Here is a 24,334-nt window from a genome sequence, read left to right on the forward strand (position 1 = left end):
TATTATTTTTTTTTTTTTCATTATATTTTATCACAGTATTCGTGGGAATTACATGCTTGAAATTTTCTGTCTTGTTTAAGATATAATATAAATTTTATTCAAATTTTCAGAAATACCTGTGATTTTTAATTTTTAGGTTTATACATAATTTTATTTGAATATAGAGAAATGGAATGATAACCTTTTTAAATTTTATATATAATAATAAAAATGAATAGTTTTAAATAAATACAAAACAAGTTTGAGTTCTAACTAGCGCGCTTCATTTTATTTAATTCTACATTATTATTTTATATTGTAATTGAATTTTGATTAACAATTTAAATTAAATTTATAAAACTTAAATGTTTTATATACATTATAATTTGCTATTTAGGCTTTTGGTCGTCTCGCACAGTCCAAATGATAAATTTCTGATGAATTGATTTAGCAATAATAATGAAATTTTAAATAATTTGCAAAAATACATAAAAAAATTCATAAAAGGAAACACGATAAGGAAAAGTTTTTTCCTATGTTCTACATATCTCTCATCTCTTATCTTAATCACTTACTAAAATAATTTTTTTTTTACATAACGACGACATTAAAAATACTAAATGTTATTTATATTGAGAATAAGATAACTTATTTCTAAATTAATAAGTGATTAATATCTATAAACTCTCTTATAATTAATGTACCTTAATGTACTTTCAGTTTTTATAAGTAGTAAACTATTTCAGTATTGTCACATATAAATTTTCATTGATCTGTAATTCGTGGAGGTTTACTAAAGCAAGACACATTGTAGAAAAGATCGAAATTATTTTTTGTTACTGGAAAAATGACTCTCTCTGTAATGGCTGACATTAGCACGATGAGAAAGCTTTATTTGCTTCAATGAATATTGTAATATTCCTTTATTTTTGAAGAAAAAAAATCTTAGTTATCAGGGATCAGTGTTTTATAGAACAGGAAAATTCCAACAAGAGAATGAATGTTAAACACCTGTTAGGTTAACAAAACAGATTTTATTTCATCTATTACATTCAACTTTGTTTTTGTTTTAGAAAATAAAATATTTGTTTGCCTTGTAGATTTCAGAGATGATAATTTCAAAAAATTTCAAATCTATTCTTAAGTTTATCTAAATAAAATAGCATATTATAAAAATAGTTAAATAGATAAGGTAAATTACTAAATCTGTGTTAAAATATTTTATTTATAAAGTAAACAACAAGTAATGTCTATTTTTAGTTTTTTTAGTCTGTTGTACATATAAATAAATGCTATATATATAACTACAGAATGTAATATAAAAAACTAATTAATTTTAAAATATTCAAACTGAATTCAGCAAATCAAGCTGTAAAAATACAAATTGCTTTGATATTTTTCTTCATATTGCTTTTAAGATCAATAAAATATGATATTTATCATACTTTACTCTGAAAAATAACAAAAAAGCAGCATCATAATGGGGAAAAAGTATTTCATTTAATGGGAAATTGCAGTCGTTAAATCGATAACTTTACCCGAGGTTCGTAATCGGTGTCTTAACTTTTCACCACAGCTTCGGGAGCCCGCTTTTTACCGCGTATGCAAAGTTTTGAAACCTATGAAATATTTTTTTTATAATTTATAAAAACTAATACTTTCTAAATATTCGACCTCGAAATTGTGGGTTTGCCATTGCCGAATTAGCACATCTATAATTGTAGTAATTAATACAGTTGACAACATTTAGTCATTATATTAATGAAAATTGCAAAGTTTGATATTTGAATGGTGTTTTCTTAGTATGAAGATTGTTTTAATAAGTTGACATACAATAAATGTTTTGCTCTTAACGGATACATATTACAACTGGGACATTTTAGATTATATCTCGAAGATTAACAATTCGTATTCCTCGAGATTCCTCGACTAAAAGCTGCTGTTTATCATATTCAATTATTTAATAATATTGATCAGAGATAAAAACATTAATATTAAGAATAATATCTTATACTTTTTTTTTAATATATAATAATTATAAATTAAAAGTGTAAAATTTATATAAAAACTGAACAGTATTCTGTTATTTAAGTTGGAACTAAACTACACCGCAGCAGATGATTTTGTAAAATAAGCAAAACACTGGTAAACTAGGTTAACAGAACAAAGTAATGCCATCGATTAAAGTTTTTAAACTGATATTTGCATAATGTTACAAGAAATATAACAGTATGATAATCAGGCTCCGGCATAATATAGAATTTTGCAAATTTGCTGGTCCTTTGGCAGTCCGTTATTTAACCACGCTTAGTAAAATGCAAAAGTTTTTGGTGCAAATTTTAATTTATGGATAAGGATAAAAATGCAAATTGTTTTGTATCTTGTGGAAAAGTATATACTTTCTTGTAAAAGTAAATTATCATAACAAATATAGTGTACTTTTTATAAATTTTGGAATTTTATTTAATTTATACAGTTATTGATACAGTATTTTATATTAAATTATTTGCTCCTATTAACAATATAACAAGTAATTTGTCTNATTCCCAAAAAATTATATGTGTTTTGGAAATGTTGAGTCAAATTAGTCTAGAATCGATTAATGTTATGGATGGAAACCTTTCAAACAGCCGTAGTCCGCAAACTGCACACATGCTGGGTTGTGATTGGCTCATGTATTTAAGGATTCCTACAACGTGAAATTCTTATAAAGTGGAACATATCTACCGCATTATAGGGGGTCGACTGTATATTGAAAGTTGAAATCAGACTAGAGGTCTGGGTAGCATAATTGGCAATGCATCCGCACAATAAGTGGCAGTTGTGGGTTCGAGTCCCACTCTGGCCAATTCTTTTCTTCCAGTTTAATTTAAATTATTTAATTAAAAAAATAATTATTAAATTTATTAAGACATGGCACCATAATACCTCCTCTAGTACCAAATTGTTTCATGTAAAAAGTAAATAAATAACAACTTTCTACTTTTTCAAGTTTATAGAAACATCAGAATCATTCTTGTTATGATTTAATTTATTTATTATCTGATCATTACTTATTATTATTTACCATATTTATAAAGTATTCATATTGTTTATAATGTTTAAGTGCAATCTATTAATTCTATGTTTTTTTTTATTAGAACATTTTTAAATCTAAAAATGTTCTGTTTAAATGAATCCAAGAGTGTTGTAATTTCTTTCCTCTAAATACATTTTTTAAACACAATCATTCTTTCAAATTATTAGCATAGTATCTATAAATTGAAGATTATCTTATTTAAAACAATGCAAATAAGAGATCTTGTTTTAAACTTTACTTAACTGAAAATAGAATTTGAAATTTTGGGCAATCTTTAATTAAATGGTTTAAAAAATGTAAATTTGTCTATAATGATAGATACGTAGAATGGTGTAAACAAAATGAAGTTTGACATCTATCCTGCACATTTTCCTGCATGTTTAATACTGAAAGTTTGCATTTATAGTATTAAACAAAAATACTGTATATTGATTTCTATTCTGATTACAACATCATTCTTTCACATTGCTTTAAATATTTTAATGCATAAACTTAATTTGTTTAAATAAAAACGAATATTCTCTATTATTTAGGTGTATTTTTACATATAATGGCTGATACGTTAGGAAGTGTTGGTGTAATAATATCTGCTATTTTAATGAATCAATTTGGATGGATGATTGCTGATCCTATTTGTTCAATGTTTATAGCTACATTGATTGGTGTTAGGTAATTATTAATGTATTTTATAATAATAATTATAACCGATAACAATAAATATTATTATTGTTTTGGTGGTGTTTCAGTGTCTGATGCTATGGGGACAAGACACAACTACATAATAATTATAACTATATTACACTTAATAGTTTACCAAAGCTTATTAAATTTAATACAAGATAGTAAGTTAATTGACTACCTTCAGTTTACATTGCTCTATATCTATATATTTAATTAGTTGAGTTATGGCCCAATAAATCCAGTGTTATCATTTGATTAGTTTGTAAAGATTCCAAATAATAGAAAACTGCAGCATTAGCATGTGTTAAGATTTAAGTATTTAATTTAAAATATAATTTATATATTTTTTTACACATTTTAGTGTGCTGCCACTTTTGAGAGATTCTATATATATTTTGATGCAAAGAACTCCAAAAGAATTAGAAAAGGTGCTTCCTAGCTGTTACCAAAGGGTAAGTAGTATATGTTAATGAAATATAATTGGGATTCACTCATAAATAAATTAAACATTAGAATAATAAATTACTAAACACTGGAAAGAATTTTAATCTGATGAACTAAATACTTGAAATAAAATTATTGTGTAAAACAGTAGTACTAAAATAGGATACTTTTAGTATAATCTGAAAACTTTATATAACAATATAATAAAGTTTATTCTATAAAAAAATTTAAAAAAAAACATTTTTTAAGTGTGAATGTTTCAAAAGAAGATTTCAATTTGATAAAATATTAAATAAATAATATTAAAGTATAAGACACATACACAAACTAAAAATCAAAAACTTATACAAAAGACATCATTTTGCTTTTCAGCAATATTTTAATGCAAACTAACATTTTTGGCCTACTTGATGATCTTCATCAGGCCTATCTAAATTTTTATTTGTTGTAAATTTTTTATTTTTCTGTTGCCACAATACCTCACGCTCCCCACAATTAATATTATGTTAGTCTAAGTCCATTTCAGCAACTCTCTTTTATGCTATTTTATCGAGTGCTATATTTCCTATACTCGTCCATTATGGCATTCCTGTAAACCTACCTCATCTAAAGGTGCATTAAGAGTATTTTTTTTTTTTTTTTTTACTAATTTTCAGTCTCACACTGATTATGGATTACTCATTTGGTCTATGGCTGTGTCTTCCTCTTTTGGATAAAATTGCTAGAGCTCTTGATGAAGTTTATCTTTTAATAAATTATGCAACTTACAGTATACTCAAAATCCTAGTTTTGCTATGATTGTATTATGTTTTCCTTTGTTTTTTTGAGCATATCAAACATTTTGATTAATTGCTTTATTTTAAATTTTTTCGTGGCTTTATTTATTATGATTGGCTTCTTTTATGTATCGCACCGTAAAACCTACAACCTTCATTTCGTGTATTCACTCCATTCTTTCATTTGAATGTATTACAAAGGTCCTTTTTTATCATCATATTTCATGAAATTTAAATAATTTTTATGACTTTTTTTTATTTTTTTATTTTTCTTGTTTTAAATTAAAATGTAAAAATGCATTGTACCATTTTGTTTCTATGTATATCTGTTAATTTTTGGGGGTAGATATCCACTGTCCTTCAGCACTTTTCTATTTACTTATAAAAATAAATAAATCTTTTCTGTTTCCTTCTCTAAATCTCTTTGCCAAACCCTTCCTTGTGGTCTCAATGCAATATTTCTCCTTTTTCTATTAATGGGATTCAATAAATGATGAAAAAGTATTCTATTTGGTTCCTGGACTATATCTTTTGTACTTCATAGGGAATTAAATATGAAAATGTATGATCAAATTTCAGCAGAAAGCTAATGTGGTGACTAATATTTTGTGATTTGTTTTGCATACACTCATTTTACAAGGTGTGTTCATAAAGTAATGCAAGTGTTGTCGTAAAAAAAAAAATTATTCAAGATATAGTTACAAATGTTTAGAAATCTTCAAAGTACACCTCTTGTGCATCTACACATTTTTTCCAGCGGTTTTCCCAGGCACGATATGTGCCCTGGAATGCCTTGACGGGAACCTCATTCAGAGCCGTCATCACGGTGGCTTGGATTGCCTCAATGCTATAAAAACGGTGTCTTTTGAGGGCAGTCTTAATTCTTGGAAATAAAAAGAAGTCTGCCGGAGCCAAGTTGGGATTGTAAGGGGGCTGTGGCAGCGTTGACAAATTGCACTTCACCAGGAACTCGTGGATGTGTAGAGCAGTGTGATTGGGAACATTATCATGATGGAGCACGCAGGTAGTGGCAATCTCCTTTCACACACGAAGGATCTTTTTTTCTCAATCTTTCGAGAACATCCACGTAGTAGGCAGTGTTGACGGTCTGTCCTTGAGGTACAAACTCCTTGTGGACCACACCCTTAGTGTCGAAAAAGACACAACCAGCATTGTTTTCACTTTTGACTTACTCGTTCTTGCCGCCTTTTGTTTGGGGATGCCAGGGTGTGCCATTTGGCACTCTGGCACTTTGCCTCTGGGTCGTACTCAAATACCAATGTTTTATCCCTGGTAATAACATCTATATATATAACCCATTCAACGGGTATCCATCTTCTGTCTGTCCCGTAACCGTTTGATAACGGACACTAGAGGCGCCCCTATCGTGTGTCATATTTCAAACATTCAAATTAACAATATAAATTTTTATTATTCATTTGGCCAATAAATTATTATTTGGTCAATATAACAATATAAATAATTCAGTATATTTGTAACAGGAATTTATTATTTCAGGGGGTTATATCTCTTGAAGGGTTGCGAGTAGGAGTATGGTTCCTTTGACTTTATTGTTAGTACAGGGGTCTACAGTTTGGGGATGTCGCCACCTCTTCATCTGGAGGGTAAATCTTACCATTCGGATTTTAAGAGCTGTAGAGCATATTGATAGGAACAAAAAAGTCAAAGGAACCGTGCCTCATGAAATTTGTAAAGAACGCCCACTAGGGGGCGTCCTAGGCTACTAGTTGTCTAGAAATCAGGCTCAATTTGAACACGTTCTGAAAGTTCATTTGCTATCATCACTCAATTGGCCTTTTGCTCGTCCATCAACACTTTGAGGACCAGCTTGACACACACCTTTCACATGTTGAGATCATTTGTCATGATAGTGGGCACAGTGACTATTTGAAGGTTCAGAGTCAAGTTACTACACACTTAACAGTCCAATAATTGCAAATAGTTCGTATCTTGTATCAGTTTGTTCAGGAAGACACCTTACAATGCAGTAGCACTTCCAGCAATCACAACCTGTCAGTAGCGAGACGAAATCTACTTCTTGTTGGCCAGACGATACCTTCTTATTAGCCAGATGATGTTTATCTCTCCTTAGCAAGACGAAACCAATTTCTAATTTTTAATTTTTCCATTCAAACTGACCTTATATATGCGTGACGGTGGCCGGCAGTCAACCAATCAGCATCTCTGCTTGTCTGTAGTTCTATGTCAAGTCCACTGTCCATTCAAATCTAATAGATCGTGCAACGTTTACTGACCAATCCTAACGAGATACGATTCCACCACGACATTCAGTGTCTGCTCAATCATCCTAACACTCATTCAATGGTCAGAGTTCAACAAATCATGCACATGAGTCACATTTTTGTTGGTGTGGCTGGTTGATGGCCATCCAGAGCAGGGATTGTTGATCACCTCTTCCCGGCCCTCATTAAACGTGTTCAAACACTTTGAAACTAGCAAAGATGATAGAGCAGAGTCCCCGTAGGCTTGCTGGATCAATTGATTGGTATCAGTATAACTTTTGCCAAGTTTGGCACAGAACTTGATCACATACCGTTGTTCGACCATTTGCTCCATCGTGCATTGTGACACAGTCTTTGAGACGAGTTTCACAAAATCAACAATACTGACACAATCATTGCTCGAAGCAAATTGACCTTGGATGCATTGTGAAGCCAAACGTCCCCCATCTAGCCCAAGTGGTCTGAATGTGCTGCGACGCACAGTCGCTTCACAATAAAATCACTTGCATTACTTTATGAACACACCTTGTATCTATGGACTTCGTATGATGTAGCTTATGAATAATTATCCTAGTAACTGAAATTCTCATTATTATTTTGAATATTTTTATTCATTCTTAAACAAATTATAGAAAATTAAAACTTAAATTTTTAAAATAATTAATTCTAAAAATGTGATTTTCTTCCAATAATTTCTTAGTTAATACTTTAACAGTTGATAAAAATTAAATTTAATAAATCATGCATTTCGAAAACAATATTATATTGTTTTGTTTATTTATTTCAAACAAAATAGTCCAAAAAAGACAGGAAGAATATTTTCCAAATAATAAACCAACTCTTATTAAAAATACAAAATAAGTTGTTACAAAATATAATAATTTAGATATATAAAATTAGATTAAAAACCACATTATTATAACAAAAATGCATAAATAAAAGTTAAAAATATATATATACATATATAAAACACTAATGAACTTACACCTCTCTAAATGGACTAAAGCATAAAAAATAGTCTGAAATATTCTGATCTGAAAAAAGAAGTGCCTGAATAAACTAAGAACAGAAATTAGAAGAGTAATATATGAGTTATTTGAAATTGTTCTTAATGGAAGAAAAATTAAAACTATTAATTGTAAAATTGAATGCATTAGAGAATTAATTGCAAATAATTTCATAGGTAATGCAATTAGAAGGTGTATACAGTGTTCAAGAACCTCATTTCTGGACTTTATGTAGTGATGTATATATTGGAACTCTGAAATTGGAAGTAGCTCCAGATGCAGATGCCAGATATATTGTTAGCCAAACACACAATATATTTACTCAGGTAAAATCCTCTCTAGATTTGTTTTGAATGTCGTTTATTTTAAAACGTGCGGCGAATTAATCGTAATTTTTTTATAGGCCGAAGTTCGTCAGTTATATGTACAGTTAGACTATACACGGTTATGAATCGTGTACGAGTATCCGGAAGATGTTTCTTCTTAATTTACTAAATGATATCGCTATTTTAAATTGTAACAGTTATTATATTGATGGTTTCTTTTTGTTCATTTAAAATTTTTATTCAATTCCTGGTGCCAAAGATTTTATCTAATGGGTTTCCTCGAATCAAATCTAGGAGAAACACACGCTACATTTTCCTACATACATTGTACTCTTCTTTTTTTGTACATTCCTATAAGACGTGACCAATTCTATTTATTATTTTATTCTTACGAAGTAAAAGCAGTATTTTTATATCTTCATTACTATTTGTTATATTAGTATTTTAAACCAGGACTGGATAATTATTTTGTATGTGATACTTGATACTATACAAATGGAAATGGAAAGATGTAAATAAAATAAAATTGAGATACAAACTTGTACTTAATATATTGCCCAGATGGGATTTACGAAGAATTAGTATCACGACATCAAAGACTTCAGTAATAGTAAAACTGTCTAGAAAGCCTTATAAATAAGTGAAAGTTTTTCTTTATTTTCTTACTGTTTAAAATATGTTTTTTTATAATTTACTGTTACGAACTGTCTGACGGTGACGGATAAATCCTCGGTTATTACAATTGTTCGCTTATAAGAGTCAATCGTTTTTTTGTAATCAAAATATCGAAACCGATCTAAGAATAACGACAATAATTTTATTTTCTCGAAAAATTATTTAGTGAAACCTGTTCGAGATGTAAAAAATAAAAATAGATTTCATGATAAAAAAAAAATCAAAAAAATTTATATAGTTTGCATTGGTTTTAATGAAATTCATCTTGTACAGGTTTCATTACATTTGAGAATTAACATTGGCAATGTAGACATTTTTTCAAAAGTTGTTAATAAATCAAGATCATTGATTTTTAAAATGGTATATTAAATCTAGGAGTCATTGTTCAGTTCATTTGAAACACATTCATTTTTATAATAAAATAAATATAACTTTATTTAGAATAATAAACTTTTTATATANAAATTTGGCCCGACCGTTGTTTTATTACCGCTGTTGTGAATTTTTTAAATATATCTAATGCTAGAGATAAAATATGAGAAAATCAATGATTGATGGATACCGTATTTCCTTGATTAAGACATTATTAATTTAGAATAATATTTTAAAGTCTTTTTTAAGTAATGAGAAACTAAAAAAATAATACAATTATTATAAAACGAGTAATTTAGTTCTATTTCCGTGCTCTTCTGCTAGACAAACACTTTTTGTCTTAATGATTCATCATATGGTATTTCGAAAGCTTCTTATGGGTTTAAATTAAATGCTTGCTATTAGCAAAGCTCATATGAACCAAAATGATTGAAATGTCTATTATTTGTGCATTAATCGGGTCTGCAATTCGTTGTCTATAAACTATAGAAAATGGCCTACTTTAAGTACGTGGAATATCTGTGGCCCGCTAACTATATGCAATTTTTCCGCCAGTCGAAAAATTCGGACACTGCCGTTTCGGACAAGAAATATAGGATACTGTCAATTTTAAAATGAATTCCTATCTCGACAAACAAAACTGTGTAAAAAGTGCATATAAGAATCAAGGAAATACAGTATATTTGATAGATGGTACAAGTTTATATGAACATTTGGAATTAAAGAAGTAACTATCATAAATACTACAATTGAAAATCAATTAAATATAATTATATATCAGGCTTTAGAAGAATATCAACATGTAATTAACAATGTTACAAATTATACTTAATTTTTAAAATCTATTCCAAGAAAGAATTCATTCTTCTTTATCTATTGGGTTTTTTAATCTTCTTTGTTTATTATCCTCCTTCAGAAAGTAAAAAATTATTTTACATATTTTTATCATTTGAATTTATATCATTTAAATTGAGAAATTAAATTCATACCTTATGAATGATATAAGACAGAAAAACGTCATATAATAATGTGATTGCGCTAACGTATAAAACTCTGAACTGTGGCGGCAAGAAATAAAAATTCAATGCTTGTAGAGGTATATAAACTGCCCATTCGGCCTGTAAAATAAAATAGTTATATTTTAATTACTTAACATTATGGTGTCATTCAAATAGAAATTTGTCAAATAATAAATCATAGTCCAATTCTTTCTTTTACAAATGTAGTAATTATAAGTCAAACTACTGTTTATTATAATTAATTATAAAAATCAACTTGCAATTGGTCATAGCTATATACTAGATTAAATCTAGCTTTAGAAAAAGTTAGAAGAAAAGAATAGCTTTTTCGAAAACTATACGTACGATAGAATCCTGATTATCCGAGGAAACGCGGACCGATGCTACCTCGGAAAATCAAATACTACCTTAGCAAATTTAATCATATAGGTTATATAAACGACATCTGTTATGTCATTTATTATATAACTAATAAATACAATAGTTTTAAGAATAAAAATGGGTATTATTGTAGTAATATTTTAATATGATATGAATGGTTTGTCTCGCATTGAAGTTAAATGGTGAAAGTAAATAGAAACAAATTATTTTGTAATATATGTTATCATTTTAAACTTTCTTAAAAAAAAGTCCTTAAGAGTTTCAGTTCCTCCCATCTTTGCTACACTTAACATAGGAAAAAACCTCTCTTAGTGCCCACGGGGCAAAAAGAGTTTTAAAAAGTCATTTGCAGTAAAAAGTACTACAATATTTATATGCTCAATGTTCTTACAGGAAATCTTTTATAGATTATAAGAAAAGTAATATATTCACTTACAGATTTATCTCAAACTTGCTTAATAGGGTTGCTACTTTATTCTTAATTAAAATGAATAAAATTATGAACATTATTTATTATTTAATCAAAAACTTCACATAAACTGTGATCAGCTTATCTCTGATAATTTTTGATAAATCAATAAAATTACAATATATTTATAAGTTTGTAAATGTTTACGTCTTAAATAACGGAAATTTTTTATGAAAAATTTTAAATTGTGTAGTAACCTTTCCTTATGACATTTATAATGTAAACTGCTGTGCCTACATTTACTTTTCTACGTGTATTATATGCTAATTATATGTAATTATTACTATTATATGTAATGTTAAATGCTTTGGCATATAATATTAATATTCAAAAATTTATTTGGCAATGATAAACTTCTTGAATATGATGTGAACTAAATGGTGAAAACAGAAATACCTATTGCTATACAAGGTCTGTTCAAAAAGTATCGGACCTTTGGTCGGCAAAAATAAATTTATTGACTTTGAGGTACAAAACCCTAATCCCCTTCAAAGTAGTCTCCTTGGTAATGTATACACTTCTCCCAGCGTTCCTGCCATTGCTGGAAACACTGCTGGAACGCATCTTTTGGAATGGNGTCAGACCCCCTATAACACTGTTGATAATTCCATTTTGTATGAATTCCATGTTGTACGAGTCACTTAGATTTTACAAATACATGTGCCGGACTGTGAACGGCTTACATATTTGTAAAATCTAAGTGACTCGTACAACATGGAATTCATATAAAATGGAATTATCAACAGTGTTATAGGGGGGTCGACTTGTAGTTACATTTTTAGATATTTATCTCCTTTTTATATTCAAATTTTAAGTAAAATAAAAGTTAAAAATTTGTTTTGATTTTTATATTTTTAAGGTATAAAAATTACCGAAATGGTCAAATACATCAAAAATATTAAAAGAAAATACTCCAGTAGAAAATACATAAACAACGAAAACAATTGTCTAATTTTTAAGCACGTTTCGGGATTACAATTGAAGACGAAGAGATAATTTTGTGTAAGGACAAAGAAAAGTAAAATGGCTAACGAGTGACGAGGGGTGAACGAACTTTACCCGGTCAATAATAACACGTAGTTTGACGAGAGGCGGCCATTAGTATCGATGTTCATTCAATGATGCGAGTCCTTGGGGATTTTTACGGATTCGTGTCCTACATGAATGTCCTTGACACCTTTAGCTCGTTAGCAAAATTGTTCCCATCCAGACATATTAATCCGCGAGATAATTTAAAACTCCCTCCCGGAAGGATACTTTCTCATAAGTCGTGAGAAAAGTGCAAAAACTCTCACAGTTTCATTTGTCATTCCTCTGACTGGATCACGAAATGACGTAATGATAAAAAATATAAACCGGAAAATAACCCGTTTCCATATAACGCGCATTTCTGTGTTACGGGAATTTATTAATTAACCAATAGAAAATACGGATTAAGTATCTTTCTTTTTAATTAACAACAAGAATCATTTTAAAGATTTTATAAAGAAGCGTTATTCGAATAAAAATTGAAAAGAGCTTACAAAAAAAAGCGAAACTGGTCGAATTACGGGGCTAAATAACAAGGAGGATCGAAGTCTTCAAATAGCATTTGGTCAGAGAAGCGAGTCCGATAGGCAATAAAGAAGCCAAAACCGGATGTAAGTAGGTCAAGGTACGGCGTTGGGCGACGTCTTTCTCTTAATAAGAAATTCCATCCGAATCTCCCCTTCCATCCTCTTTTCCCGCCCCGCCTTTACTCCACGACGTCACAACGGCCGCAGCCGTGACCTTGGCGCTGCGGGCGCAAAACGGCGGACTCGGGTCAAGGTCGACCACCGGAAGAGGATATACGGGGCGCGATAATCCCCGGCGGATAATAGCTTTTGAAATTTGTTTTTTTTACCTCGGTTAAGTAAGTTAAAACGGGTTGAATAATAATAATTAAAAGCTCCCCAGTTGCTTAATTGATATTTAACGCGAGTCGTTCGTCGGTGGCACCGGTTCCGAACAAAAAATTTATTCTCGTCTATTAATATTTAAAGCCCTCCCCCTTTCGCGATAATTAGGGAATTGATGAATTCTTCGAAAGACTTTATTAAAAATTTTGGTTATTCATTAAACACTCGCGTATGGAATAATAATAAAGAGCGAAATCTGGTTTATGTAGAAAACTACTTTAAAATGTCTTAACGAATGCCCCGAGAGAAAAAATGATCCTTTTGTTTTAGGATCGTCGTTTGCCCGCAGGAAAGATGGTAAATTCGATCGTCTTCGTCGTGACTAAAATGCGAAATTGCGAAATTACCATAACCACTTCTTTATAAACCACGTTAGTTTCTACCTTTGGAATCCATAAATCTTCTCTCGTAACTAGAATATAAGGAGGAAATTTGTTTTTTACGCCTTATATTAATTCTCTTCGATGAAATTTAAATTTATTTACGTAAAATAGCGAGAAATTTGCAGCGAATTTCATTCGATAAAATCGGAAAAAGTGACGATACTTCGACACGCGGATAAACATCTAACGATATTTTTTCCCTGGAACGTTTTCCTCCAAACAAAACGAATTAGAAATAGAATTTCTCGCCACCGAGAGTTATTCTATATATAAAACGAGTTACACTCCATCTGTTATATTTTCGAATATATCCTCTTAAATGCAGTGGCGCGTTATCCTACGGGTAATTTCCCGGGGCCCCACGAATTTTTCGGTTTGGGGGGCCCCAAACCGAAAAATTCCCGAAGAAAAATGTCTAAAGTGGTTTCTCGTAAAATATTTTCTAATCCGAATGGAAGCGTAAAGCCAAATTAATTATTCGCGCGCTAAATACTATAATTAGCCTAATTGTCGTTAATGTCAATGGCGCAAAAAAAAGTTTGTTGGTCGAAGAGAAAAATTCGTAACCCCCAGGCAGAAGTGACGCATTAATCGCCAAACAAATATCAATTTGCGAAACATCGACCTAAGAAGAATTTAAAAAAAACGAGGACAATCTTAAGCCCAAATGTAAATATTTAAATTAGAGTTTTTACGCTTATTCTCTTTCCCTTAGGAAACAATGTCGAGGAAACCATTGGCCTAACCGTACAAAGGTTTGATTTTAGAGAAAGTTATCCCCCCGAGACACACGGGAAAATTAATAAATACGTCTCCTCACCCTACGTAATTGTATATTTTTCTAACGAAAATATGTAATTAATTATTATTTCCGTCAAACAGTTTAATTCGGTTCGACCTAGAATCGGCGATGATCTAGAACCGTTTACACGGTCCATTTGTAGAGTTAATTCCTCCCGAGAATCGTCACCGTTATCGAGAATTTTCATTCAATATATAATTTCCATTTCGATAATAAGATAATCGCTAGTTATTATTATTATTATTAAAACACGTATATACGTAATTCGTGCGAGAAATTCTAAGGCGGGGGGGAGGGCGATAAGGATTTTGCATTTTGAAAAGAGTGACGGTGTACGGTACATACATAATAAGGGGGGAAAAAAACAGTTAAATGGCATTGTCTGTAAAATTCTGTTCTTCTGATTGTCGCCGGCGATATTTCTCCGTGTCAAATGTGGGAATTAGGTCTGAGATAATACTTTTCGTCGATTCGTAACAGATAGACACGGTTTTATTGTTGCGAGTGTCGCTCCTCGTTTCGGGACGATGTTCGTCCGATTTCGGTTTAAAGAACTTTGAATAATTCGTCACGGCTTCGAAATTAAGTTTATAATACGAATTCAAACGTATATTTGACGATTGCGTTTAATAAAATCGATACGTTTATACGTAATTTAGTACCTCGGACGACCCCCCTATAACACTGTTGATTATTCCGTTTTATATGAATTCCATTTTGTACGAGTCACTTAGATTTTACAAATACGTGTGCCGGCCGGACTGTGAACGGCTCACGTATTTGTAAAATCTAAGTGACTCGTACAAAATGGAATTCATATAAAACGGAATAATCAACAGTGTTATAGGGGAGGGTCGACTTGGTACAGTTCTTGGCGCGTAAGCTGCGATAATATAAACAGAAAATTATAGTGATCTTTGGATAATGACGTGGCTGTTGAGGGTTTTCTTCGAAGGCGAATTCGTAAAATGAATTATTATCCTTATTTTACATGCAGATGAGGTAGATCGACTAGTGTTTTTTTCTTCTTGTCTTCGCGTCATAACATCCTAGATCTAGATTTCTGATATACGCCCGTCGGCATCACCTACATCTCGAGCACTTCCGGGTGATTATCAGTCACGAAAATATCGTTCAAAACTATTACGAGAATTTTATGTATATTTTATTTAAATGGTCCATTTCTTTTACTTTATATAAATTGTTTGGGAATCGATCGATGGAAATTATTAACCGCGTAAATCGCCTTCGGAAACAAAAGAGAGTAAAATAAACTTCTATATTCGCTCGGTGTCGTTTACGATTAGAATTTCGGTCGATTGTACGAATATTTTTCACGAAAAATCGAATTTTACGTTAATTTTTCATTTCGAACCACCGGAATGACCTCTTTAAACTCAACCTCTTTTTCTTTAACAATGGTTCACTCGCCAGAGGAAGTGGGTCAAAGATTGTAGATTGGATTCTCCTGTTAGGTGGGGTTTCGTACAACTTTCTCTTTGATTTTTGCTTCGTTCCATAAAAAATCAATCATTCGATTAAAACTTTTCTTTAACTTTATTATTACTTGTCATCGCTTCTCGTTCGGATAATATTTCGCGTAAGCTCGACCCCGTATCGGACACTTCATCAATTATTGGCCTGGTAGATGGAACAATAGACGGAACCTTCCGACCTTGGATGCACCGATGCGTGGCTTAGAATTTCGTGTAAGAACCGTTTTACGGCTACTCCGGACAAGAGTTTGATCGCCCTCTTCGGCGCCCCTGCGCATACATAATATATGACGTAAAAATATTTATCCGGGTTAATATTTAGGTGGAGCAGGAAGCGCGCCGCGTTTTAAATTATTTGCCATTCGAAATCGGTTAAGTGTAGGCCTAATAAATGGGAAATAATAATCGCTTTCACGAAAACTTCTTAGGTTGGACCGGAGAATGCTTTCGTTTAAAGGAAATTAATTTATATATAAGTTACCATTAAGAAACTAAACACGAATAGGTTAACGTCCCTGACCCGAATCGTCTTTCGATTTCGAATTGTTTCCGGATGACGGATGATAATTTTCCCGTTATCCGACGAAATTCCTCCCGGCTATCGTTTTAAAAAAGATTCTTAAAGTCACGCCGGGATGCGGGGGTCACGCGTAACTCGTAAATATTACGACAGCAAATTTGGAAGATGATTACGTTACGGCACGTCGTCGTATTACCCGCACCCATCTCTACCGGTTATTTTAAATTCGTCTTTGCCGCGAAAGGACGTAAGTTATAATAATAGGAGCAAGGTCAAATAAGAATAATTATTTACGTTTGTTTCTGGCGTACATCTACGTAAACTCCGGTATTAAAATATAAGGCTGTAATTTATTTTTTCGCTTTCCTAATACCAATAGGTACGAGCGTTGATTTTTGATATTTCTGGTATTTTTTACGTATCATTTAGATAACGAATTAAATGCGACATTCTTGCGAAAAGCGGAAAAAAAATATCAATTATTGGAAACATTTAGAGTGAAGTTATGTCCCGAATGGATGCACGAACGAGTAAATCATCTTGCAACTGTCGAGATCCTTCCGGGTTTCGAAATCATCCGACGGGTTGACAACCCTCCCTGGAGGAAAAACGCCGTAAACACCAGCCGGGCATTGTCGATTATCGCATTGTTCCCTTTCATCTGCATCTCGTTCGTTTAATGTCAATAACCCGACAATAAAGTAATAATCGTTCTTCGTACACGTAAACTATGCACAACTTTTGGTACTCCGGCCATTACGAAATTAATTAAAGAAACGACCAAATATATAAAATAACTTCTATCCGAGAGGGGGGGAAGTAAAAAAGTATCGGTCGCTCGGATCAAGGACACATTTACACGTCTTTCCGACGTCTATTCCCGTTAGACGGGACTCGACACACCCATTCTTCGTGCCACTAATTTGTCGGATACGTATCGAGAATACAGTCAACCCCCTCTAACAGTGTTGATTTTTCCGTTTTATATGAATTTCATGTTGTACGAGTCACTTAGATTTTATAGATACGTGTGCCGGGCTGTGAACGGCTTACGTATTTGTAAAATTCAAGTGACTCGTACAACGTGGAATTCATATAAAACGGAAAAATCAACACTGTTATAGGGGGGTCGATTGTGTATTCATCTTTCGTCCATTTTTAAATAACGTAAGAAGTTATTCGAGAGCTTTTATAATGGAAAAAGGAAAAAAAAACACCCGCAAATTTCGAGTCTATTAACGTTTCTTTCGCGAATAATTAAAGAGGGGGAGGAAATGGATTTGCGAACAAAACTTTATATTAAAATTTTAAAAATTAGAACCAAAGATTATTGCGAATAAAAGAAATTCCTTTCGAGATCGTCCGAGCATTTACACACGATTATTTAGAAAAAAGAAAAGAAAAGAAAAAAAACTACCTCACCTTCACAATGGTGGAAGTCTTAGATTTAAAGTAGGACAAATACTAACCAATGAAACTATTAGTAAGGCGGAGTTATCGAGAGGCCTATTGCAAACTTTGCTTCGGCAACTTTCTCTACTCGGAAAAAAAGGGTACCAAAATATAGGTTAAATCTAACTGGACATTAATTGCTCGTATAAAAGGTGACATCTGACAGACCTCACCATTTGCACCTGGATTCACTCGCCCAGGTAAGTCGTGCGATTTCTCCGACTTCTTCGCCTTGGCCCGTTAGTGCCGGACTAATTATTGGGATTTTTTTTTATTTTAGGTTCAAAATATGAAGCTACTTATTATCGCCCTTCTGGCCTTCGGTTCGTAAAACCATTTAATTAATTAGTTTTTTTTAAATAATTTGGTTAATTACGGCAAAACTTATTTATATTTTAAATTTCGTAGGGTCCGTCGTAACCGCGGAACACAGGGTAAGTCTCCGTTTTATATTAATTTCGAATATTTTAAATTATAATAATAAAATTGCGATTTTAAAATACAGTCGACTCCCTTATAACGCTGTTGATTATTCTGTTTTATATGAATTCCATGTTGTACGACTCACTTAGATTTTACAAATACGTGAGCCGTCGCAGCCCGGCACACGTATTTGTAAAATCTAAGTGACTCGTACAACATGGAATTCATATAAAACGGAATAATCAACAGTGTTATAGGGGTAGACTTGTACGTTAAACGTTTATAAAGTCGGAAAGTTTTGGTTTTATACGGGACCGCCAACGATGCCACAGTTTAGGTGGCGGGTGATGGATTACGAAGGAATTTGCGATTGGGAAGAAAAATCCGCGACTTCATTTTGAAATAATCGATAACATATGTTTTCTATAGACGATCCACCATATTTTCTTTCGATCCGTAGATTAAACGTCAGTTCCCCGGACCCAGAGAAGAGCGGGCGTACGAATATAACAGAGGTCGACAGGAAAAAGCCGCGGATCAACGACCTCCGGCAGAAAGGAGCTTCTTCCAACAAGACGACGGAGCTTACCAAGTGCCCAGACGACAATTCCAAGCTCAACCCGTCCAGCAATATTCTCAGTCGAGTAGACCTCGACAGCAATCTCCCTCGGCGCAACGTTACGCGCCGCCGCCACCCGCTCCCGCTCCGGTTCAACGGTATTCCCCCCCGCCGGCCCCACCCGCTCCGGCACCAGTTCAGCGGTACGCACCGGAACCGGCACCCGATCGGGCCCCCCCACCTGAACACAGAGCCCGTTCAGTTCAGTACGAAGAGAGTCCTCCTCCACCCAGACGCAAAGCGGACAACAGGCAATACAGAAAAGTAAGAGCGGCACGGTCAAAGGAAAATATCATTACTTTCCTCCCTCCATTTTGTTTTTTTATATCCTAAATATAACACGGATGGACGACCTCGTCGAAAGGACATCGTCGCGCTACCAAGTCCTTGATAACTTCCAGTCCAACGGGTTCTTCTCGGAATTGTTTCCTCCCGTAATTCTCGAAATAAACAATATAAAATTTACCTTTCGATGTCCCTTCGACGATCCTTCCTATCCGTATTTATTTATTAACATTTCGTAGATTAAATAATAAAAAAATTGTGGACATTTTTTTGTAGCCCTCCGGCAGCGCGCCTCAGCAACAACTGAACGGAGAATACCCGGAAGAGGAGGAGGAAGAAAAGCCCGACGCATTGAGTTTACTCCTTCAAAATTCGAAATTCACCTGTTCTTCTAGAAACGACGGTTATTACGCCGACAACAGCATCGATTGTCAAGTGTTCCATTATTGCGTGGGAGGAGCGCGTCATTCTTGGATGTGTCCGGCCGGCACGGTCTTCCACCAAGTTCATCTCAACTGCGTCCCCGCCAGTCAAGACATTTGTAAACAATCGGAAAAATTCCACTTCGTTAACGATTATCTTTATAAGGTAAGCGCGGTTCTTTTAAAATATATATATATATATATATTCCCATCGTCCATCGCACCGAAACTTAATTTTAAACTATATTTTTAGCCGTACCAAGGACCAAATAATACCATTTTATATCACGAAAAATACTATCCGGACGGATATTCCATCGGAGATCCCCTAGTCCCTCCTCAACAGCGAAACAAACAACAAGAACCTCGATACGAAGCGCAAGAAGAAAATTACGGCCCTCCTCCGGCTCAGCATCAACCTCAACCCAGACCACCGCCCAGACAGTCGGCACCTCCGCCTCAATACAAACCTCAACCTCCTCCTCCTCCACCTCCTCCTCGTTCCCAACCTTCGTACAGCGCTCCTCCCCCTCCTCGTCATCGAGCACCGGCTTACAACCCGCCACCCCCTCCTCCGCCCCCCAGATCCGCGCCTAAACCTCGCCCGTCCAGACCTTCGTACGAAGAACCTCCTCGATCGTACAGAGCGCGCCCCGCCGAAAATTTCGAAGAAGCGCCACCCAGGTATCGACCGGAAGGACACTACAGACCACCTGCCGACGTACCCAGAAGACCCTCTTCCTCTCGACAAGTCAGCAGCTACGGAAATTCGGCGGCCGTCCAGTACGACGACGAATATTAAGAGAGGGACTATTTTTTTTTTTAAAGGCCCGACGCCATTTTTAAAATCTACACCACCAACCGCGAGGCTTAAAACACGAGGCGAATTATGTTTTTAAATTATATCCATTGTAAATACTTCCCGAAAAATTGTTAATGACACGCGCCGAATCAATCAGGGAACCGTTTTTATCATTTTTATGGTTACGTCCATTAGCAATTTTTCTCTTCGTCTAACCATTAACGTAAATTCCTTCTTTACTCGCTAAAAAATTCTTGGTCAATGTTTACCTAGGTAGTCCAAGATGGCCGCACTTCTGGAATCACGTTCTAACTTAATCTAACCTATTCTAATAAATTAACAAAATTACTAATGTAAGATGTAAAATAACTCAAAAAAATTAATTATATGAAGAAAGGAAAATTTTGTTAATTTATTAGAATAGGTTAGGTTAGGTTAGAACGTGATTCCAGAAGTGCGGCCATCTTGGACTACCTAGGTAAACATTAACCAAATTCTTAAATCTACCGCAGTAGTTTATAAATAAATACTAACAAAACGCTCCTTTTTTTTTAAAGTATAAACCTCATTTTTAAGCCTTGTTAATAACAAAGAAAAAAAAACACTAGCAATGGGCTAGACGAAGACGTGTTAAAGATTCGAAATCGATCTGTGCCGGTTACAGTCTGCCTACGAAAAACTTGTAAAGATACAATAAAAGATTCTTTTTTAAACACATCTCGCTTATCATTAATCGATAAATAAACGACATTTAAGTAACGTCGTCGGCGGTGTTACGCCATTAATCTTAATCGCACCTCTTTATACGCGGTAAAAAATGTCGTCTTCGCTTTGTAATTTTGAATCGGTCGAATTGTACCGAACTAAACTTAGCCTAAGAGTGCTTTTTTACGGTGTCAGAAATGACAGGTCTACTTAAAGACGTTAAGGATATCTTCCGCCGCGACCTCTTTTACTCAAAAAAAAAACTCCACCCTTCAAACCGGCAACTTTTAAATTGGGTCATTGTTATTTCCGCATGAAAAGAACCCGTTTCTACCAAATATGTTAATTTGTTGTTTCGTTTGGAAATTACTTTTAACGTTGGAATGTCTGTCTGACCGTCGCCTAACATAACAACTCTTCTATTTTACATTACTCGTTTAAATAACAATGGCGAAAGTTACGAAATGACACTTTGATTTCGTTACAGTAAACTTTAATAATTTATCAAAAATAGAACGTGGTAGAGATATAACAATTTCGTATATCTTTGATAACACAGTACTGGTTTATATTGTCTTAGATTATTTACATATTTTCCAGTTTTAATTAAAAGATGTAATTAATGACAATGGAATCATCTCTAATACTGTTCCCAATGGCGTACATTTTCGTCTGGGAATGTTATTATTGTAGATTTTCGGAATTAAAAGGCAAAAATTCATCTAAACAGATGGAGAGAAATAAGACACGCCCTTATTATTTACTGATAATTCCATTTAAATGAATTTTTGCATTAAAATTTAAGATAATTTGGTGGTAAATGTCCTCTTTTTCTGGGAATTTTAATGTTTGTATTGTTTTCTTATACAGTATAATATCCTTTTTAGATTATAAAAATTTCATTTACAAAACTGAGCAATTGTAATATATCAATATATAATATTATATTGTACATAAATCACTAATAGAAAAATCTCTTATAAATTAAATATTAAAATTTCCTGAAAGATAATTGTAAAAATTAATGGGTATTTTGTTAAACAATAGGTATTATATATTGGTTGATGACACAGAGCCCGTTCAGTTCAGTACGAAGAGAGTCCTCCTCCACCCAGACGCAAAGCGGACAACAGGCAATACAGAAAAGTAAGAGCGGCAGGGTCAAAGGAAAATATCATTACTTTCCTCCCTCCATTTTTTTTTTATATCCTAAATATAACACGGATGGACGACCTCGTCGAAAGGACATCGTCGCGCTACCAAGTCCTTGATAACTTCCAGTCCAACGGGTTCTTCTCGGAATTGTTTCCTCCCGTAATTCTCGAAATAAACAATATAAAATTTACCTTTCGATGTCCCTTCGACGATCCTTCCTATCCGTATTTATTTATTAACATTTCGTAGATTAAATAATAAAAAAATTGTGGACATTTTTTTGTAGCCCTCCGGCAGCGCGCCTCAGCAACAACTGAACGGAGAATACCCGGAAGAGGAGGAGGAAGAAAAGCCCGACGCATTGAGTTTACTCCTTCAAAATTCGAAATTCACCTGTTCTTCTAGAAACGACGGTTATTACGCCGACAACAGCATCGATTGTCAAGTGTTCCATTATTGCGTGGGAGGAGCGCGTCATTCTTGGATGTGTCCGGCCGGCACGGTCTTCCACCAAGTTCATCTCAACTGCGTCCCCGCCAGTCAAGACATTTGTAAACAATCGGAAAAATTCCACTTCGTTAACGATTATCTTTATAAGGTAAGCGCGGTTCTTTTAAAATATATATATATATATATTCCCATCGTCCATCGCACCGAAACTTAATTTTAAACTATATTTTTAGCCGTACCAAGGACCAAATAATACCATTTTATATCACGAAAAATACTATCCGGACGGATATTCCATCGGAGATCCCCTAGTCCCTCCTCAACAGCGAAACAAACAACAAGAACCTCGATACGAAGCGCAAGAAGAAAATTACGGCCCTCCTCCGGCTCAGCATCAACCTCAACCCAGACCACCGCCCAGACAGTCGGCACCTCCGCCTCAATACAAACCTCAACCTCCTCCTCCTCCACCTCCTCCTCGTTCCCAACCTTCGTACAGCGCTCCTCCCCCTCCTCGTCATCGAGCACCGGCTTACAACCCGCCACCCCCTCCTCCGCCCCCCAGATCCGCGCCTAAACCTCGCCCGTCCAGACCTTCGTACGAAGAACCTCCTCGATCGTACAGAGCGCGCCCCGCCGAAAATTTCGAAGAAGCGCCACCCAGGTATCGACCGGAAGGACACTACAGACCACCTGCCGACGTACCCAGAAGACCCTCTTCCTCTCGACAAGTCAGCAGCTACGGAAATTCGGCGGCCGTCCAGTACGACGACGAATATTAAGAGAGGGACTATTTTTTTTTTTAAAGGCCCGACGCCATTTTTAAAATCTACACCACCAACCGCGAGGCTTAAAACACGAGGCGAATTATGTTTTTAAATTATATCCATTGTAAATACTTCCCGAAAAATTGTTAATGACACGCGCCGAATCAATCAGGGAACCGTTTTTATCATTTTTATGGTTACGTCCATTAGCAATTTTTCTCTTCGTCTAACCATTAACGTAAATTCCTTCTTTACTCGCTAAAAAATTCTTGGTCAATGTTTACCTAGGTAGTCCAAGATGGCCGCACTTCTGGAATCACGTTCTAACTTAATCTAACCTATTCTAATAAATTAACAAAATTACTAATGTAAGATGTAAAATAACTCAAAAAAATTAATTATATGAAGAAAGGAAAATTTTGTTAATTTATTAGAATAGGTTAGGTTAGGTTAGAACGTGATTCCAGAAGTGCGGCCATCTTGGACTACCTAGGTAAACATTAACCGCTTTGACTTAATGTTTTGCTTTTTAAATATATTCGACAGCAGAAAAATAGCAAGATTAGTGGAAAGCGCTCCATCAGTTCCAATTTTTTGAATTTGGCGCGCGCGAAAGATGTTCGGAAACGAGACGAATTCCG

General features: G+C 33.9%; 3 protein-coding genes and 1 long non-coding RNA gene across 5 annotated transcripts in view; 3 read left to right on the plus strand and 1 right to left on the minus strand.

The window, feature by feature from the left end:
• The window catches only part of LOC111632443 (zinc transporter 7-like), a 38,994-nt gene extending 29,635 nt beyond the window's left edge, over positions 1 to 9,359 (plus strand). Inside the window, exons 8-11 of the mRNA XM_023376861.1 lie at positions 3,592 to 3,727; positions 4,101 to 4,191; positions 8,407 to 8,556; positions 8,634 to 9,359. Of these exons, the coding sequence (XP_023232629.1) occupies positions 3,592 to 3,727; positions 4,101 to 4,191; positions 8,407 to 8,556; positions 8,634 to 8,681 (425 nt within the window). The 3' untranslated portion in view covers positions 8,682 to 9,359. The remainder of the gene's footprint in view (positions 1 to 3,591; positions 3,728 to 4,100; positions 4,192 to 8,406; positions 8,557 to 8,633) is intronic.
• LOC111632444 overlaps positions 1 to 13,249 on the minus strand; it is a 21,843-nt gene extending 8,594 nt beyond the window's left edge. Inside the window, exon 1 of the long non-coding RNA XR_002757861.1 lies at positions 12,996 to 13,249. This is a non-coding gene — a long non-coding RNA (uncharacterized LOC111632444). The remainder of the gene's footprint in view (positions 1 to 12,995) is intronic.
• Positions 13,250 to 17,735: 4,486 nt separating this feature from the next.
• LOC111632442 (extensin-like) lies at positions 17,736 to 20,901 on the plus strand. 2 transcript variants are annotated; one of them, XM_023376860.1, is made up of 6 exons: positions 17,736 to 18,265; positions 18,346 to 18,388; positions 18,474 to 18,499; positions 18,949 to 19,371; positions 19,669 to 19,980; positions 20,068 to 20,901. In XM_023376860.1, exons 2-6 carry the CDS (start codon positions 18,355 to 18,357, stop codon positions 20,614 to 20,616), a joined length of 1,344 nt encoding a protein of 447 aa, XP_023232628.1. In that variant the 5' UTR covers positions 17,736 to 18,265; positions 18,346 to 18,354; the 3' UTR covers positions 20,617 to 20,901. The 2 variants fall into 2 exon arrangements, with proteins under 2 accessions (XP_023232628.1, XP_023232627.1); XM_023376859.1 differs by having other exon boundaries at positions 17,736 to 18,388.
• A 1,444-nt stretch (positions 20,902 to 22,345) lies between these two features.
• On the plus strand, positions 22,346 to 23,993 carry LOC111632449 (early nodulin-75-like). Its single transcript, XM_023376864.1, has 4 exons — positions 22,346 to 22,349; positions 22,406 to 22,467; positions 22,763 to 23,074; positions 23,160 to 23,993. The coding sequence occupies exons 1-4, from the start codon at positions 22,346 to 22,348 to the stop codon at positions 23,706 to 23,708; spliced, it is 927 nt and encodes a 308-aa protein (XP_023232632.1). The 3' UTR covers positions 23,709 to 23,993.
• The last annotated feature ends 341 nt before the right edge of the window (positions 23,994 to 24,334 follow it).

The sequence above is a fragment of the Centruroides sculpturatus genome, unplaced genomic scaffold, assembly GCF_000671375.1.
Source record: "Centruroides sculpturatus isolate CEXI.00-Female unplaced genomic scaffold, Cexi_2.0 scaffold799, whole genome shotgun sequence".
Taxonomy (NCBI): domain Eukaryota; kingdom Metazoa; phylum Arthropoda; class Arachnida; order Scorpiones; family Buthidae; genus Centruroides; species Centruroides sculpturatus.

Bases quoted from the DNA above. Each gene is read 5' to 3' on its own strand.
- LOC111632442 (XM_023376859.1), top strand. From the start codon at position 18,355: ATGAAGCTACTTATTATCGCCCTTCTGGCCTTCG. The intron at 18,389-18,473 runs GTTCGTAAAACC...TAAATTTCGTAG, and splicing joins TATCGCCCTTCTGGCCTTCG to GGTCCGTCGTAACCGCGGAA. The intron at 18,500-18,948 runs GTAAGTCTCCGT...TTCGATCCGTAG, and splicing joins TCGTAACCGCGGAACACAGG to ATTAAACGTCAGTTCCCCGG.
- LOC111632449 (XM_023376864.1), top strand. The intron at 22,468-22,762 runs GTAAGAGCGGCA...ATTTTTTTGTAG, and splicing joins ACAACAGGCAATACAGAAAA to CCCTCCGGCAGCGCGCCTCA. The intron at 23,075-23,159 runs GTAAGCGCGGTT...CTATATTTTTAG, and splicing joins TTAACGATTATCTTTATAAG to CCGTACCAAGGACCAAATAA.